Source organism: Laccaria bicolor, genomic scaffold (assembly GCF_000143565.1).
Source record: "Laccaria bicolor S238N-H82 LACBIscaffold_14 genomic scaffold, whole genome shotgun sequence".
Lineage (NCBI taxonomy): Eukaryota > Fungi > Basidiomycota > Agaricomycetes > Agaricales > Hydnangiaceae > Laccaria > Laccaria bicolor.
The window spans coordinates 392,516-411,119 of record NW_001889885.1 but is presented as its reverse complement, the minus strand read 5'-3'; the positions used below and the strand labels follow the sequence as shown (position 1 = coordinate 411,119).

The following is an 18,604-nucleotide window of genomic DNA, read 5'->3' as shown; positions in this document are numbered from 1 at the left end:
GACAGGTCATGTTGTAAGTTGACCATGTATTGAGTAGATATCAACATGAATAGCCTTCTCTAGCTTGAAAGCCAACTTGGGCATGATGTGAGGAACTGATGATGTGGCAATAGCAATATGTAAAGTCATGTCAATCCTTCAGCCATATCCCCATATGAGCTTACAATTATGTCTTGAGATAGGACAGTAGGTATCAATATGAAAGACATAGAATGGCCTTTCCTAATGTGAAAGACAACTTGTGCATGATGTCAAATACTAATGCTGCAGCACTGGCAATATGATGGCAATCCTTCAACCTCATCCCCATAACATAGATAGGGCCAAGGACACCATAAACTACATGTCAATTACAAACTTTTTTAAATGAAAAAGCAGAGACTACAAACTCTTCTAATAAAAAAGTGCACACTACAAACTTTTCTAATGAAAAGGCGCAACACTACAAACTTTTGTAGTCTCAAAAAGCGGACACTACAAACTTTTCTAATGAAAAAGCGCAACACTACAACTTTTGTAGTCTCAAAAAGCGGACACTACAAACTTTTTTAATGAAAAAGCGCAACATTACAACTTTTGTAGTCTCAAAAAGCGGACACTACAAACTTTTTTAATGAAAAAGCGCACACTACAAACTTTGTAGTCAAGATAACCTTTTGACTCTAACCCTAACTATGTAGTCTAAGTCCACGCTTTTGTAGTCTAAGTTCGACTTTTGTAGTCTTTTATAGTGTATCAGTAAACTGTGTAGTCTAAGTCCGACTTTTTTGTAGTCTATCAGTAAACTTGGTAGTCTATATCTGATTCTTATAGTACGGGATGCACCTTCCTTTTTTGGTCATTTTTCCCACGATACAATAATTGTAGCCCTTTCTTTTAGCTTTCTGAATTTACTGAAATCATGTTATTTGGTTTTGTTTTCATAGAGAAAAACACAAAAAAAAAAAAAAACGCGATGCTTTTGAAATTCCTTTACCTCATATCTCCACAACGGGAGCACTTCAGAACATAATTCAAACGGATTCGGGAAGCTACAGTGTAGGGCTACAACTTTCGTTTTTTGACCATTTTTGGTAATTGGTCATGTGACCACCATCCAGGGAAGCCCATTGCATGGACCCTGACATGTGGGATACATTTGAAAAATTGCAATGAAATATCCAGGGATACATTTGAAAAATCACAATGAAATACCCAGGAATACATTTGAAAAATCACAATGAAATGCCCAGGGCTACATTTGAAAAATCGCAATGAAATGCCAAGGGATACATTTGAAAAATCGCAATGATATGCCCAGGGTATCTATTGAAAAATCGCAATGAAATACCCAGGGATACATTTGAAAAATCGCAATGAAATACCCAGGGATACATTTGAAAAATCGCAATGATATGCCCAGGGTATCTATTGAAAAATCGTAATGAAATACCCAGGAATACATTTGAAAAATCGCAATGAAATCCCCAGAGATACATTTGAAAAATCACAATGAAATGCCCAGGAATACATTTGAAAAATCGCAATGAAATACCCAGGGTATGTATTGAAAAATTGCAATGAAATGCGCCAGGTATCCATTGAAATTTTGCAATGAAATATCCAGGGATACATTTGAAAAATTGCAATGATATGCCCAGGGTATCTATTGAAAAATCGCAATGAAATACCCAGGGATACATTTGAAAAATCGCAATGAAATACCCAGGGATACATTTGAAAAATCGCAATGAAATGCCCAGGGTATCTATTGAAAAATCGCAATGAAATGTGCCAGGTATCCATTGAAATTTTGCAATGAAATATCCGATACATTTGAAAAATCGCAATGATATGCCCTGGGTATCTATTGAAAAATCGTAATGAAATACCCAGGGATACATTTGAAAAATCGCAATGAAATGCCCAGGGTATCATTTGAACAATCATAATGAAATGCCCAGGGATACATTTGAAAAATCGCAATGAAATGCCCAGGGTATCCATTGAAAAATCGCAATGAAATTCGCCAGGTATCCATTGAAATTTTGCAATGAAATATCCAGGGATACATTTGAAAAATCGCAATGAAATGCCCAGGGTATCTATTGAAAAATCGCAATGAAATACCCAGGAATACATTTGAAAAATCGCAATGAAATACCCAGGGATACATTTGAAAAATCGCAATGAAATGCCCAGGGTATCTATTGAAAAATCGCAATGAAATGCGCCAGGTATCCATTGAAATTTTGCAATGAAATATCCAGGGATACATTTGAAAAATCGCAATGAAATGCCCAGGGTATCTATTGAAAAATCGCAATGAAATACCAAGGGTATCTATTGAAAAATCGCAATGAAATATCCAGGGCTGCATTTGAAACTTCGCAGAAAATGCGCAGGGTATCTATGGAAAATTCACTATGAAATACCCAGGCCTACATTTGAAATGCCTTTCAAAAAATCCTAAGCATTATAGATATGGCCTCTAGGCTTAAGTCTAAGTTATAGAAATGACCCTCTAGGCTTGGGTCTAGGTTATAGAAATAAAGTGGTAGCCACTAGTGTCCTCTTGGCATTGAACCTGCTCATCGATGAAGGGTGGTGTTTCCTCCACCTCAAATCTAAACTTGATCTATATCAAACTTCCAGGCCAGCCCAGTCCGACGCCTACCTGTCCAGGTCCCTCTCTGGAGTTTTGAATCGCGAGTTTTGCAGAATTTCCAACTTTTTTCTTAGTTCGCTTATCTTCTTGTCTTGCCCTAGGTGTTTGGCGATCGTGGTAGTTTTCTTTTTCGCGCGTCGCTTTATGGGGCTTACGAACACTTTGCCGACCCCTCCTGTGTGAGGTTGCTGAGAACGTCGAGATGCCATTGCATAGCCAGAGCACCGTGGAAGTCAAGTGAAAAAATGAGAAGGAATGAATTACATAAATGTTGAACTTCATGAGTTATTGTTGAGTAAGCGCTTCGGGTGGTGACCGCGGTCAGACACCAATGCCAATTTCCGGTGAAAGCGCCGCCAGTGCCCATGCCACTTTTTGTGAAGGTGTCCAGACACTGTCAACAGATCTCGATCCTTCCGATTGATGCCATCTGCTCTATTTATATCAACAATGGCAAGTGACTAAGGCCTCGGAGGTCTATTACCCGTTGCCAAACAATGGGCCTTAGAAGGGTTCAATCACTAATAAGTGTCATGCCTTAGGTGGGGGGAGACGTACGACACTTAGCAGCTAAGGAGGTGGTTGATAGGATCAGCGATTACCTCCTCAACACGAATGTTCAGTTAGGCGCGGATTATTCGGTCTCGCTACGGAGTACCAGTAGAGTCCTGGCTGAAGGGCCGACTGAAGCGGCGAAACTTTTGAACGCGACATCTCCTGATGAAATAGTTTTCGGCAGCAGTTCGACTTTGAATCTCGAAAATTTGGCCAGAGGTTTGGAGAAAGATATACAGCCTGGTGATGGGTTTATTGTGACAGGGGAACATGAAGGTAAGCAAGAAGCAGTTAATTATTAGGATAAAACGAGCTGATTCAGACGGTACTCGAAGCCAACGTGGGTCCTTGGAAGAAGCTCGCCGATCGTCGAGGTGCCACAGTTAAATATTGGCAAGCCACTCCGACGTCCGACGACAATCCATACTCTGTCAGTCTGAAGGTTGATGAACTTATCCCACTCATATCCGAGAAGACGCGCATTGTCGCAATTACCGCTTGCTCCAATATTCTCGGATCAATCTTGCCTGTCAAAGAAATTGTCAAGGCTATCAGAGCTGAAGCGAAAGCTCAGGGTGCCGAGAAGGTCGAGATCTCGGTGGACTGTGTTGCCTACGAGATCTGACTATGGAGTGCTACAGCTGCTATGGTACTATGGCACTACTGTACTAATACGACCATCTCTTCTGGCCCTTTTGGGCGTGACACGTTTTGACCATCTCTTCATGACTTCAATATCCGATGTGATGTGTGACGAAGAGTATGAGCTCTTCGTCCGAACAGGGGCCATCGTCGATTTGAAATTTAAAACAATGTTGTACATGCAGAAAAATCTTAGATGGTGGGACAATTTTTGTTAGAAGTAGATGAAATATGCCGAGTGCTGTTTACATGGCTAGGGCGCCGCAGGCACCAGAAAAATTAGAAAAAATGGATATTTTAAAATGCCAGGAATGGCTTCAAAAGCCAGTGTGATGTGTGACATCACGCTCACTTCACTTCCTTCAGAGACCTCTGTGATGCGTGATGCAAAGGCATGGTCGTATTAGTACAGTATGAGTCTCCCATTGCTCAGGAGCACTGCTGAGGAACACACCTTCTATGGTGCACTATGATAGAGGGGTACGTTGCTCCAGGTCTCCAAAGCTACCCGACGCTATGTAGACACCTGTAGTCAATAGTTGTTTTGCAGATGCAGGCGTATAGATGTCCAAGATTGGGACGTCGACTTCTGTGTATTTTCATTTTATAAGGTCAGAATTTTGCCGGGCACGTTCCTCTTACCTGATCAATGATTCTAGGTTTATGGACCTCACATTTCATGTCTTTACGTCCGGGCATCCGTGCTAGAAACCTCTGTATCATCTATTGTCCACCATTTTCTCAAAGTTGACACAGTGGCGTACAAATTACAACCTGGGGGGGCTGGTTACGAGATCGTTTATGGCACTACCGGAGTTCTCGCGTACCTCCTATCATTAACGCCGGCCAACGACCTGCAGGCTACTTTTGACGCCATTGCTCTTCACGAGCAGAATCTCGTGAAGCCTCTGTTATCATTCCTAACGGACAATATTCAGTACGAGAGAGGCGTCAGAGTTATTGGAAAAGCTACAGCTGACCTGACCCGTGCGCCGACCATTAGCTTTGTTGTTGTCGGGCAGAGGCCGATGAAGAGTAAGGATATCGTCAACGTTTTTGACCAAAAAGGCGGGGTGCGTTTCAGAGGATCATTCCCTAGAATCGTTTTTTTAAACATCCGTGACAGGTTGGCATTCGATACGGTCATTTCTATGCTTACACCTTGGTCGATGATCTTTCACCCAAGCTCGACGTTGACGATGGCGTTGTCCGTATTTCCTTGGTGCACTACAACACCGTGCAGGAGGTCAACCGAATTATTGACATTATGAAAGAAATTTTGGCGTAGATGGTTCGATGAATTGAAATCAATGTAAATGATGCTGCTGTTACAGAGTACATGATAATACATGGTACATATTAGTAGAAATTAATTTACATGATACAATAGATCATAAAGGCGAGAAATACATGGTGTTTGCATGGTTGTCCAGCGTCTATTGAGAGTCTGTTGTAGATGAAAGTGAATATTCAAAAGCGGGAGCGAGGGGCTCGGGTTCCTTAGACGTTCGTGATGGTGAAGAAGGGAGAGAAGTTTCCAGAGTCTCCAAATACTAGCCACCGTGATCAGCTTTGTGAAGAAAAGAAGAGGCAGAAATACTCACGGACGACCTGATAGTCCCTTCCCGTCTCCACATGAGGGACTTCAACGACTATTCTTCCCAATAAAATGGAAAAGTTTGAAGCCAAACTCACTATACATGATCATACTATCAGCGTCAGACTGAGGTGATATATAACTGAATGCGACGCACAGTTTGTCGTGAGTCCTCCCTTCCTGAGAAAAATCATGCCGATCTTGTTGGTAATGTTTACTGGAGCATCCGATGTATCCCTATCAAAACGTTAACCCTCAGGATTGTCCAGCTCAGTCAAGTGGATTGGCCATACCATGTAACGTTGTGATGTTGACCAACGATCCAGACGGTCTTGTTGTGTGGATAGGTGACGGGTGGAACAAATACATCCCTGGGCTGAAGTGAAATAGGTAGAGCCCAAAGTGCGGAAACGGCAGAAACGAGGAGGACAGCGATGGAAGTTACGACACTCGTGAATTTCATAACAACTAAGGAATGGGGACGACGAGCCGCACGATTGCTTATATATATACGACCCAGCGGTGATCTCATTATTTTTATGAATTCGGAATGACGGCATTGGTGCGCCTGAGCCGGCAAAGCTGCGGCTGCTGATGACACTTCGCCGTTTAGTATGCGCAGTACTAATGTTCCTCCTTCTTGCGTGCTTTTGTGTAAGCACGCAGAATGGCGCGCCGACGTCCACAGGACCGCGCTGAGGGGTTCGGGCAGCAGCGGGATATCTGTGTGCGGAAATTTACCGGTCTACACATTTCGACGTATTGATAGTCCGACTCCTCACAAAGATGGGGCGCGAACGTCGGCATCTTGTTGTTTTTGGGGAAGCGCGGCCCTTGAGAATGTGAGTATTCGAAGCTCCAGGTGATTTGACTCAGATGTAGCGAAGGGAAGGAACGAATAAAAATCGACCACATAGACGGCTTACGTGCGCGCTATATTGACCCCTGGGCTTATTTCGCCGACGTCGAGACCACGCCTAAATTTGATTGGACAAGAGCAAAAGATATCTCTTGGTAAAATCAGGGTGAGGGAGAACCTCACCTTAAAAAGCCAGTACGGCAAAGTTCGAGTGCACGCCAGCCTAAATCATAGGAATGAACAAATGACTCGGATATGCGAACTGTTCACGCACACTTCGCATCTGACTCCAAACGGTGGGCCATTGCAATCGCTGAAAGGCTTTGGTGAAAGGTTGGTTTTACAACCTTGTGAAGATCACTTCCAGGCGGTTATCGTCACAGGGTGGCCAAGAGTAGGCGGAGAGTGAAGAAAGGGGCGAGATGTCGAGGAAGAAAACGTGATCGAATAGCTAATTTTCGGGGTGTATGGCCGGTTGGGGTATTCAACTTGCAACTTGCGGATGCAGTTTTGCTGCAGGGTGCGGATAGCCTGTTCTAATTTATATAGCGCTCATCTTTTTTGTTATCATGCAGTTGCGTATTGGGTTCTGGTTGAGAGTGGGTCACGACAATTTATGTGACTGCAATTTGACACTAACCTCCTTGCGACTTTCCCACCACGCAGGTTGTGTTTACCTAGCGAGTGGAGTTACTCCTCCCATTGAGAGGGGGACGATAATGAATGCAACAAGGACAGAAGACGGGAGGAGAAGTCTATGAATTTAATTGAGTTTTAGACTCTGGGTCGCGTCACACGTCGGGGCAGCTAATTATCTTGAAAGGAATCCCAAGATTCGGAAAGTTCTTGTATTCCTTTATCCTGATAGTCATAAACTCGCATATCGTCGGCAATTTCGTATCACAACATACCATAACTTAAAAATAACATTAACGCCCCCTCAACTCCCACTCCCACTCTCCCAATCCTGGGACTGACTCTCGGCACATAGCAGCGCAGGTAACACCGGCCGTCTCCCATTAGCGATATCCTCCTTCAGCCGTGCCGCAAGTTCCCTACTCCGATTCCAATCCATCCCACCGTCATCGTCATCCACGGTCTCAAAGGACAGTATCGTCTTCTCTTGTGCTACAACCGGGCGGATTAGTGCTGGTGGTATCGAACTCGACGGGCGTTCTTTGCCTTTCCCCCTTTGTACCTCTTTCTGGGGCACCTCCTCCATGATGGTAGAATACCGTGCAATCAAACTTGCCCGCTTCTTCTCGTAAGTGGGTGCGTTCAGATCCGGCCGAGCCTGCGCGAGACGTTCTCCGATTCGAATACGTTGGAGCTGTAGCTCAGAGCGTTGACGTTTAGCGCTAGAAACCTTTACAGGGGAGAGAGGGAGGGGTGTCCTCGTGGAGCTCGAAGATCCTCGTGCTGCTGCCTTCTTTGGACTGCTCGCAATGTTTTTCGCTCTTGGGGTTGAAGGCCTTGCTTTTGGAGGGTCAAGGCGAGGACGTTTCAGGTCGATAGCTTCCATGGGCAACTCATGAGCGACTCGTTTTCGAGCTGATTTGGTGGGTGTTTTGGGATTGGCGATGAGAGTGGCAGGCTTATTGGCAGATAAGGCGGTGAGGTTCTCCATTTTTTTGGGAGTAAAGAAGGGAGAATGAGAGATGGGCTTTAATTCGATGCGAGAGGCCTTATGACCTGCTTTCTTCGCGACTGGGGTTGTCTCCACAGCAGGCACTTGCCGATGGATGATTTGGGAGTTTGTCTTCGTCAGCAGCGATCGCGTAGACGAGGGGGCTCTTGGTTTGTCGCCTTTGGTGGCAGACTCGGATGCGAGTCCCTTTCCAACAGGGAGACCATGGCTAGAATGCATGGCCTGTGGCGAAGAGGATAGGATGTATATAGGAGAGCCGAGAGTATAACCCCTCCCAATAGGGCTCAGTTTCCTAAACCGCTGTGGTGTGCTGAGAGGGGGTGATGGCTGAAGAGGTTTCATCTTCATCTGTAGCGGAGAAGGTTTCATCGGACGAGGTCGAATGGGTGAAGACACAGGTGTCAGAAGCCGGTTCTTCCTCCGCGACGCATCCCCACCTCGGGGCTCACCGCTACCACCACCACTTTTCCTCGAAGACGGACCAGCAACAGGAGCGGGTTGCTCGGGGAGAACATCCACGTCACTGACTCTCTGTGACGGGGACGAAGACACCCACCACGCGTTCTCCTTCTCTTCAATCCCTGCCAGGCTAGCGAAAAGCAAATGCGCAGTTCTCCCCCTTTCGTCGTCACTATCACTGAAGTCGGTGTCTCCATCGCTTTCCCTGCCATACCGTGGGGCTATGGCTTTGCCTTTTCCCTTGTCTTGCCTTGTCGGAGCGCTCGTAGCTCTGACTAGGGGTGCAGGTTTCGATATACCCAAAAGACGGTCAATAACCGCGTTTTGTTCTGCATCCAGATAACTCCTGACGACATCGAGTTTCTTTAAAAGCTTCCCACCATCTGCCCAACGTGCGGCGGCATCAGCAGCTCCATTGCCCACAAGGTTCTTCAGTGCGACATCACCGTCGTCTTGTGCATGGGGTAACAAGATGTCTGACAATCCGCCGGAGACTCTACCCGAATCAGAGGGTGTCGCAGCGGAGGGGTGGATATGGTCAGCAAACATGCGATCTGTACACGCCCAATCCAGACCGTGGAGCCGTGGGTCCAGTGTGTTGGGTACCACACGCCGGGGACGGAAGAGTGAGACGAAAGCCTGGAGCTCTGGGAGTGGTGAATGTCGCGAAAGAGGCACCAGCTGTAAGTAAGAAGGAAAGGGACTGAGTTACACAGGTTCAGTTCTTCAAGGCAAAGTAAATCGTACCAGGTTATTGATCTCCTCCCCAGCGTTAAGCCGAGCCTTCGTATCTCGAAGGTAGAGGTCCCAGCTCACGCTTCCCATGGAGACCGGATTCACGTAGATGACGCGTTTGCCCATATGGCTCACCGCGTTTGAGTAATTGTCCTGTTCGTTATCCACCATCACATATTCGCAGCGATGGAACCGTTCGCATGCGTGGAAGCGGGTGGAAGAGGAATCACGGGTCGTGATGAGGCGCAGGAAGGGGTCCGATAGGTGCTGGTAGATGGAATACTTGTATCGGTCCACGTGGATCTACTCCAACTCATTTAGTAAACCTCAAGAGAATGTAGGAAGGACTACCTTGGATTGGAATGACTGCGCTATAGCTTTCAAGACGTCTTCGTATCCCCAAGTCCAAGAGTTGATGAAAAAGTAAACTGATGACGGAAATACCTTCATCAGTTCGATAAGACCTGACGTGGCGCATCCCTTATCAAGTACGCCATGAGCACAGAAACGCATCAGTTGTAAAATGAATAACCTTTGTTGGGACTGCTAGTGGCGAAAGTACGCATGCAGTATCCAGGTAGATGGCTTCAAGCGTCTTGCTGATTGTGAACGGAACGGAATCTGGTCCTTGGTACAGATATGGCTGGAGAAATGGGTTTCGGACGATAGAATCCAAAAACCAAGGCTCCGCGCGAAAGTCACCAGTGTGCAATATGGCGCCTCTCTGACCTTCGATCAAGAACCTATCACAATGGATAAGAATGATTTCCGTGATAGTATTTCAGTCAAACTTGCATGACGGCTCCTGGGCAATGATTTGCATCCAAAAGCGTTATCGTAACAGCCTCGTCACCGGAAATATCCATCTTGGTAGGAGTGTGCAGGGGCAGAGTTTTCTGAAGAACCCGTAACCACGTGTAAACGACTGAACAAGATCAAACCACATACCAAGAGATCCCTTGAGCCAGTATAATACATCGTCCCATCCGGGAAGAGCAACGGGTCGACCTTCAAATGCGAGTAAGTCCGAACTTTCTCTGCTCTCAACTCCAATTCATGAAGCTCCCGTTCCGCAAAAACCTCATGCCTCAACAGCATCTCCTTCGCATCTTGCGAGCAATACACCGTATGACCAAACGACTTTGCGGAAAGCCCATTTATGTGGTCCGAATGCGTGTGGGTTAACAGATGAAGAGCTGGAGTCGTCCCGAGCTCTTCCAGCGCCGCGGACGACGCAAATTCGTCCACCCGAATGTTGTAGGGGGGTATACATGCGTTGAAGGGCGTTCCAGTAGGCATATGGTGGTCGTCAGAGGCAAGTTGGGGGTCCTTCTCCGCCCCGCCTCCGTTAAAAGGGTTGGCTTTGAGTCAAGGGACAGCTTTCCCTTATCAGATCACGTCGGTGTGACTGGCGCGATTCTGTCACGTGAGCGTCGCGCACCCGCCATTGGCAATTGGCGCCCCGACAACTTTGTTGAATCTCCCCACGACACCCTTGGACATTTCCGTGGCATCTTCATGACCCCCACCGCTTGCAAGCGTACGCGAGACCCCTCAGTCGAGGCGAATGTTTGCAGCGGACCACTTAGTAATGATCCACCCTATGAGCCTCGCTCCGAAGGTTCAGAAAACGTACATCCAAACAAAAGGCAGAGGACACAGAGCACTCCGGAAATAGAAAACCGTGAGTCACCTCCCTTGATCTATCGTCCATATGTGGCCGACGTAATACCTCTTCAGGCTATTTAACACTGATGTTCAGAGGCACTCACTGGCATGGACGGGAGTCTTTCAAGAACATCATAGTATTGTAAGATGCTTTCACCATCCAGTTGAATCCAATGACACACACCATCCCTCACAGCGGTGGCTCATATTGTAAGTCGAGCAAGAGTGAGACCTGGGTGCGTCCTAGAACATGTGTATACTTGATCTCTACTCATCGACCTCTATAGATTAACCGTATGAAAAAGCGATTACGGGAACACAGCAATTCTGTCAAAGTGCACAACTTCGCGTCACCCGGAGCAACTGCTGAAGATGACCTCTCAGACCAGCTCTTGCGCTTCTTCATGATGTTTCCTAAGAAAGATCCGTCCGATCCGACTTCTGTACTTGACCCGGCAACGACAACTTTCTATTTGTCATTTCTTTATAGTCGTTCAACTCGACAAGGTCAACTGACTTTCCTTGGTAGTGATCTTCCTCGGCATTAATGACTGTGGGAGGACCGACGCCGAAGATTTGGAACCCATCGTAGAAGCCGTCCTGGACGGCGTGGACGACCTTTACACCAAAGCGGGGGCAAGGAATTTCGTTCTTGTGGATATTCCACCCATCGACCACTCTCCGCAAGGTGTGCGCACACAGTATTCCTGTCTCTCCTCTTACTAATCTAACCCCCCTCTCATAGCGGCTGATTCCGGCTCCATGGACAAAATTGAGGAGCGTGTCAAGGCCTGGAACATAATTCTAAAGAGAGGGACAGCCGAGTTCGCCACGAGCACCAAGCCTGCCACGACAGTATTGTTCTCCTCTTATCGGGTGCTGATGGAGGTGCTTGAAGAACCTTGCGAATTTGACTTCAACGAAGACGATCCCACCACTGAGGGTGGCGGAATCTGGGCCGATGACCTGCACTTGACAGTAGATATGCATGATATCTTAGCAGAGCGATTGCTTACATCCTTGTTTCCTTCAACAGTGTAAAGAATTGTATTCACTGAACATTTCTGTTTTGGGGGCTCATAAAAACAAGATGGCGAATGCGCTGATTGTAGCGTTGACCACCGTGTTCCTCTGATCACCGTGTTCCTCCTTATGACGTGCAATCACAAATAACACAGGACGGCACGCAGACGTCAATAGGACCGCGTTGAGGAGTTCTGGCAGCAGCGGGATGTTTGTGTGTGGAAATTTACCGGTCTACGCATTCCGCCGTGCTGATTGTCGGACTCCTCATAGAGTGGCACACGAACGTTGTCATCTTGTATATATTTTCGAGAAACGCGAGGGCCGAAAATGCCATGAGCATTCGAAACTGCAAGTAATTCCACTCGGACGTAGCAAAGGGAAGGAACGAATAAAAATCGGCCACATGGACGGCGGTATATCTGACCGCTGGGCGTATTTCGGACGTCGACATCACGCTCAAATAATCTTGATTTAACCTCAGGCTCCTCAACTTCTTCTCATCTCTTACACCACCACAAGATATAAATGCCGAGGCTACGCATCCAGATCACACTGTTAGTTTTGTGGAATTTTCTATCAAATACTAATTCAAAACTGAACTTCTCTGCTGGTATTAGCGTTTGATCTACGTGAGGAAAATACGAGTCTGTTGTCTACATAGCCGTCGGTGTGGCTAGCGCAATTTATCACATGAGCTTGGCCCACCCAGCATGATTATAAGCGATCCGACAACTCGTGGTATGCGCATGATCCAGGTACACGTCTATATGTTTTCTTCGGCCGACAGTCGCGGAACGCGGTGCGCCCCGGTTGGGGTAGGATTTAAATGCATGTATGATGCATTGATGTTGTAGAAGTTTACAACGCGACCCGTGATGCTACAACACTCAGGCTGGCAGTGATGATGGGATGTCCCTCTTTTTTCATAAAGAAAAAAAGAAGGACGTTCCGGTGGTTGTTCAAGTTAAATATAAAGTATCGTCCTCTTTCGAGTACTAAGCTTATCCTCAATTTAAGTGGTCTGCGCGCCGCGGACCTTGAATATTTGTACTCTCGACTCGTCCAAACCTCTTTTATGTCAGGAACTTATCTATGTGTCGTATGATCTATGGCCGTTCTGAAGAAGCATGTATATTACATCAATCCCTGGCTTTACACCAATCCCTGGCGATCTGACCCATAGACAATCCAGACAGTAGTTCCTCCGCGGTCGGAATAGAATTCTCAAAACGGAGCAAAACGGTCAGAGTAAACTGTGATGTAAAATTGACTGTGTCCATTCGATGGAGCTACCACCTTATTGGTATGTAGCCGAGGAGCATGGCTGCGATTTCTAAAGAATCGAAAACCTACTTTTTGTCGGTTGTGCGACTGGCGAGAATCCGTGACATTTTCAGGTTCAACACCAAACATACCCGCAAGATCTCTTGTGCTTGATGGAGGCTTGATCTTCATCATATTTTTGGGGGGTCGAGAAATAAGAGGACACCAACGCATTTGACGACGCACACCGCGATTCCTCAAAACGAGAGACGGTTCTCGTCTACGATATCTGCGCTTTCTGAAGATAAATCATACCGTCATTCACGGAAGATAGTGATGTCGCAATAAAGAATACCTTAGCCTCTGAACGCCCAAGAGACTCCTCCGCTTATGCGAAAGCCTAACGGAAACTCGCGGTAACAACCCTTGGATCGCTCTGTTTTTTTAGAGGGTCATAAAAACAAGACGGCGAATGCGCGTTGACCACGCGCACACGCGTTCCGAAACGGACTTTGGACGGTTTTCGTGTACCCCTTCTGATAACGAGCATGAGGGTAGGGAGCTAGAGCGATGTTAACTTTGTCTCAATCTGTTTGTTCCCTTGACTGGAAGATTTCTTCATCCTGTTTTTTTTTCTCTATAGACGAGGTGGAGACGGATTGTTCTGCCAGAACGATGAATCCACTCCACTTTATTGATATGGCACGTTGTTTGATACGTTGATCCATCAGAGCACAAGGAGCGAGGTTCGGTGAGAGTTCAACGAGGTCCTTTTAGGTAGCAATAGCCTGATCAAGCAGGGTCGCTGTAAGAGAGGTGCGCCCGGAGGCTGATGGACGTGTTACGAAGAGCACCGCCAGCCAAGAGGCAAATGTAACTTCCTGTTGACGACATGCAGGAACGCAACGATGAGGAGCATCTTAATCCTTGACAGATGTTGGAAGGCATGATCAGAGTGCATCGTCCAAATGGGAAGAGCGAAGTCCGCTAAAAAAGGATAGATGTTTGATCAGCCAAACACAGACAATCGGATCACGTAGCCCTCCCTTCTGCTCACCCCTTCATTTTGAACCCGAATATGTCTGTGTGCTTGTTCAACCCCATTTGCACGCACTAGAGATGGCATTTACAAGCTAAAAAATGTCATACCAACGATACCTTTCCAGTTATATTTTTTTCTTTCAACACAAACTATTGCCTTCAAGGGCGCTGCGGCCCTTCACCAACGTTGAGAGAAGGGGTCGTATCTTCTCAGGCAGAATCTAACTCTAGAAAGTTATCAAAACGGGCCGTGATCATGTTATTTGGGAGATTCTACTTCCAGGTGGTTCTATAAGAAGCCAGCATATCCCCGATCCGACTTCCGTTGCCTCCCCCCGCCCCGCTCATCACTGCTACCCCCTTTGTCTTAGCCACCATGACCAACTGGATGTCCACAGCTGAAATTCAGCAAGATGCTGGTAAGATTGTTGCATGATCTGGCAGTGTTATCGTGCTAACGGCTTTCCTGCAGCTGCATTTAACAAATTCATGCATACATTGCTCGGACTGTACATGTATGCGCTCAATTCGTCCGTTATCACACCCGTTCTGAAGCATCCAATGTAGCTGGGAATGGTTTACGTCCTTGGACTTCGACTGGCAGTATCTATCGGGGCAGAAGACCTTTCGCTGGCCGATGGTACGCCCTTTGTGCGCGATGGCTTGCATTCCAGATCTAACGGGTCTTCAAAGCTTTTCTACTTCCTGAATCGATATGCCCTGCTCTTCGCGATGATGGGAATGTACGTCGTAGCCATTCTCTCGATGATGTTATCCGCTAATCTTTCGTATTCAGTGCGATTGCTTTGAACGTCACGAGGTGACCCTCCCGCTTCGCTTCTTTATGAATGCGTTCTCAAATTCCTTCATTCCAGTGAGGTTAACTGTCAAGCTCTGTACACGTTCAATCAGGTACACCCTTTATAACGCGCATATATTCAGTTTTCTTACCTCATCAAAATATTCAGTGCGTCGGGAATGCCGCCATTGGTCTCGCGAGCATCAATCTTTCGCTACGCACGTACGAATTGCCCTCCTATTAAATCATCACGTCGCTCACTGCGTCTTCAGCATGGCTGTGTGGTCAAAAAAATGGTACATTGTCGTAGCTTTGGTTTTAGTCATCATGGGTCACTGGTCGCTCCTCTTGCACGGCAAGTAAAGTTTATTCCACCTCTGCCATTCATCTACTAACAAAGCGCTACAGGAATCCTTTTGAAAGCGGCATGGGTACCTGGTCAAGGCTGCATCATCACTCAAACAGATAACAAAGTTCTCGCTATCACGTTCATTTATTCCATGGCTTTCGACTTTCTCGTCTTGGTATTGACTGGGTACAAGCTTCTCAATCCCACTGGCGGTCGATCACGTTTGGTTGAACTCATCTTCAACGACGGCTTGATCTACTTTGTTATCGCGTCAGTTTTTTTTTGTCTCAATCCGACGACCATCCTCTCACATTCATGAATATATGCGCAGTTTCTTGGCGAATCTTATCGCCACGGTAAGTGTATCGAATAACTACGGCGCGTATATTCTCATATATGTCCGTCGCAGATCTTCATGCTCCTCAACCTCAACCCTGTTATGTCCATAATCGCGAATGTCCCTGCCGCCATTGCGTCAACGGTGAGCACAACCTCCACTTGCCAACGGTATCATTAATATCGCGGACCAACTAGATTGTGGCCACGCGCGTTGTTCGCCGTCTAAGTAGATTCACATCCCAAGGTCCCGAGGTGTTCCCGTACGTAACCTCGTATAATAATTTGACTCAAAGCTGACGACGTTGATAACCCAGTTCGTCTACGCAAAACTCTACACTTGCCTTCCGTTCAGGCGCCTCGGGCATGCTGAGACCAAAACTGTCGACAAAGGTATCCACAACCAAGACTGACGGCGTTCACGTTCAGGTAAAGCCTTATCCCCGTCCTCCGGTGAACACCCATTGATGTTCCTTATTCCCTGATAAAGATGGAGACATTCGAGAGTCAGAGCCCGTCAGACAAGGCTGGGTATCTGGAATACGATGCTACTGGGAAAATTCGAGGGAACGAACTGGATCCGGAAGCTCAAATTATTACGAAGGAGTTTAAGCACCCCCCGTTTTAGATCCGCGAGGACGCCGTAAAAGAGTGCAAGGGAGAGAAAAAAAATATTAAGGCTAGCATTTCATTCATTCTTCAATCTTCCGGCGGACACCTTTTTTCCGAGTAGAGAGCGTTGACTGTACATGTTGTATCATTATCATCATCTTTAGGCATTGTTGTTATAAACGCATACACGGCATATTTTGTTATACGAGGAATTTCATTTGGGAAGACTGGTGCTGTTCCCTTTTCCCCTAAGGAAACGCGGTAGTTGTTCACTAAAAATTGTTTTTCATCTCCTCTTAAAGTAAAGCAAGTTAACGAAGCGCAGCCTTGAATATGCAAGTTGAACGCCAAGCGCTGAACGGCGTAGAGTGACCGAATTTTTACACAGGTCGCACCCACAAATTGCTTCCAAGTCCCACCAAGACCAGTCGATCGAAGGCTGGGCCGCAGTACAAAACCGCATGCTACTCATTATGAAAAAACCTTATCAGATTTTCCGTCACTGTAAGTTCGTCCGAGTCGAAGCTTTCAAGTGTGCGACGAGCCGTGATCGGGTTGTCAAAGTATGTAGGTCCAAGTTCATTGAAGTTGTTTGATGGATCTGATCATAAGTTGTTGTATTGACCCGCTGTCACGGTAGTATAGTTTATGTCGCTTTGGGAGTGTCCACAGACGGTGACGATATGTAGACAGGGTGTGTACAAAAGTTAAAAGTACGCCAACCGTCGATGATCCAATCCAGACATGGGGGGTATGAGTGACGAGAGGGTGTACATTTCGTTACTTGTCAAAAGTCAAAGTCGTATTGGCTACTTACTCTTCCTTGACGTTGAAAGCTGGGCTTGACCGAGCCTGATAGAAAATGTCCGCCGACGGAATCCAACATCCAAAAGATCGAAGCCCACGGTTATTTGATCATATGAAAAGAAAAAAAAAAGTACACCTTCCCATAAGCTCTCACCACACAGGATCAGTCCCAGGCGCCCTATCAAAACACACACTCAGCTCATAATCCCCAACACGCCTCGCCCACCTATACATCTTGATCCCCTGCCACCCACCCGCAATCTCCCTCTCCGCTTTGCGATACACCTCAAAGTCATCATGCCCGCTGGAGCCGCCGTATTTCTTCCAATATGCCTGAAAACTCCGTTGTCGGTCGTAGATCAACATCTGCGCGTCGGCGTCCGAGGTGAGCGTGAGTGAGCTCTGCATTTTGACGAGGAATATTTTGTTAGAGTGGATGTTGGGCGGTGGCCCGTCGGCGTCGCTTTGTACAGTGGTCCGTAGGCTTTGTTCGCGAGGGCTGTCGTACCGATTCATGATCGTTGAGAAGCCTGGGGGCCGCTCAAAGTGGATCGTGAGCCATGTGCCTCCCTTGAGCGTCTTGCATGTCTTCTTGTGATCCTTCCAATCCGCGGTCTGGCATTCTGAGAACGTTAAGCCGTTAGAACACGCAAAGACGCCTTGGCGCGGGTCTACACTCACCTTTTCCGCAATACACCACGGAGAAACATCCAGTGCACTTGCTGGCTTCGCGTTTCCCGCATAATTCACATCCGAAGTTACTGTTCAACTTGCCCAGATCGTGCATGTTCAGTGGGCCTAGTGGGAGCATCACCGAAAGTGTGAAGTCGCTCTCTGTCGGGGACCGTTGGGGTTTATAGCTCGACGAGACATGCTTCGCGTTTTGGGAAACCAGTTTCAAGAACATCTTGCGTTCCAGTTCTGTCGTGGATACCGAAATGATTGCTGTACTCGGTGCAATGAATGGGCTTATAACGTCGTAAAGACGCTTCGCGGGGGTTGGCTTCACGGGTTTATACAGGAGTACCAGAAGCGGGGACTTATCATCGATAGCACGTACATCCAAGAGCTGGTGAAAAAGATCAGAACCAATAAAAATGATGGGGGTGGGATGGACAGGAGGAACTTGACGTACTCTGACAATGATCGCCGACTCCTGCTGCGTATCTTGCAAAACGAAAACACGTCCCCCGGCATCATACCGATGCCCAAAATTGAGCAAGATCTGCCTGAGCTCCGTGAAAGTATCTTCCTCCTTGGTCGAATTGGGAATCATTCCCCTTTGTTCCTGCGTCAACCCCATCATCGAATTCTGTGTGGCTTCCATAAGATTGCCCCGCCTGAGAGCTTCTGAGAGGGGCTGTGAGGAGGAAGGCCATGTTCCGTAGTCCAGGGGTTTGATGGGTGTTGATAAGCCGATGACTTTATCGAACGATTGTGCGGCGTCTAGGGCTTGTGAAAGGCGCTTTTTGAGGGCTCCTTCGGATAATGTTGTTTCCTTTGGTAAGGCTATCTTTAAGCAGCCTAGTAAAGCGAGAATATCAGACCTTGTCAAGTCCAT

At 46.9% G+C, this 18,604-nt stretch overlaps 6 protein-coding genes across 6 annotated transcripts in view; 3 read left to right on the top strand and 3 right to left on the bottom strand.

The window, feature by feature from the left end:
- The window catches only part of LACBIDRAFT_235825 (uncharacterized protein), a gene marked incomplete at both ends in the record, with an annotated part of 21,611 nt that extends 16,479 nt beyond the window's left edge, over positions 1 to 5,132 (top strand). The window contains 5 exons of the mRNA XM_001881889.1: positions 3,226 to 3,478; positions 3,538 to 3,800; positions 4,384 to 4,455; positions 4,504 to 4,917; positions 4,971 to 5,132. Coding sequence (XP_001881924.1) covers positions 3,226 to 3,478; positions 3,538 to 3,800; positions 4,384 to 4,455; positions 4,504 to 4,917; positions 4,971 to 5,132 — 1,164 coding nt within the window. The remainder of the gene's footprint in view (positions 1 to 3,225; positions 3,479 to 3,537; positions 3,801 to 4,383; positions 4,456 to 4,503; positions 4,918 to 4,970) is intronic.
- A 212-nt stretch (positions 5,133 to 5,344) lies between these two features.
- On the bottom strand, positions 5,345 to 5,904 carry LACBIDRAFT_327859 (uncharacterized protein; the record flags this gene model as incomplete). The annotated part of the gene is made up of 4 exons (XM_001881750.1): positions 5,345 to 5,397; positions 5,449 to 5,538; positions 5,599 to 5,678; positions 5,735 to 5,904. 4 exons carry the CDS (start codon positions 5,902 to 5,904, stop codon positions 5,345 to 5,347), a joined length of 393 nt encoding a protein of 130 aa, XP_001881785.1.
- A 1,336-nt stretch (positions 5,905 to 7,240) lies between these two features.
- On the bottom strand, positions 7,241 to 10,441 carry LACBIDRAFT_298520 (uncharacterized protein; the record flags this gene model as incomplete). The annotated part of the gene is made up of 6 exons (XM_001881749.1): positions 7,241 to 9,088; positions 9,155 to 9,445; positions 9,494 to 9,622; positions 9,675 to 9,885; positions 9,938 to 10,038; positions 10,091 to 10,441. 6 exons carry the CDS (start codon positions 10,439 to 10,441, stop codon positions 7,241 to 7,243), a joined length of 2,931 nt encoding a protein of 976 aa, XP_001881784.1.
- Positions 10,442 to 10,896: 455 nt separating this feature from the next.
- Positions 10,897 to 11,851, top strand: LACBIDRAFT_327857 (uncharacterized protein; the record flags this gene model as incomplete). Its single annotated transcript, XM_001881888.1, has 5 exons — positions 10,897 to 10,952; positions 11,007 to 11,046; positions 11,098 to 11,335; positions 11,403 to 11,498; positions 11,556 to 11,851. 5 exons carry the CDS (start codon positions 10,897 to 10,899, stop codon positions 11,849 to 11,851), a joined length of 726 nt encoding a protein of 241 aa, XP_001881923.1.
- A 2,665-nt stretch (positions 11,852 to 14,516) lies between these two features.
- On the top strand, positions 14,517 to 16,252 carry LACBIDRAFT_298518 (uncharacterized protein; the record flags this gene model as incomplete). The annotated part of the gene is made up of 14 exons (XM_001881887.1): positions 14,517 to 14,559; positions 14,613 to 14,655; positions 14,708 to 14,780; positions 14,834 to 14,883; positions 14,937 to 14,960; positions 15,016 to 15,052; positions 15,109 to 15,161; positions 15,212 to 15,294; positions 15,348 to 15,558; positions 15,620 to 15,644; positions 15,698 to 15,769; positions 15,823 to 15,887; positions 15,942 to 16,053; positions 16,115 to 16,252. The coding sequence occupies 14 exons, from the start codon at positions 14,517 to 14,519 to the stop codon at positions 16,250 to 16,252; spliced, it is 1,029 nt and encodes a 342-aa protein (XP_001881922.1).
- Positions 16,253 to 17,193: 941 nt separating this feature from the next.
- Positions 17,194 to 18,604, bottom strand: LACBIDRAFT_298517 (uncharacterized protein; the record flags this gene model as incomplete). The annotated part of the gene is made up of 3 exons (XM_001881748.1): positions 17,194 to 17,666; positions 17,725 to 18,112; positions 18,179 to 18,604. The coding sequence occupies 3 exons, from the start codon at positions 18,602 to 18,604 to the stop codon at positions 17,194 to 17,196; spliced, it is 1,287 nt and encodes a 428-aa protein (XP_001881783.1).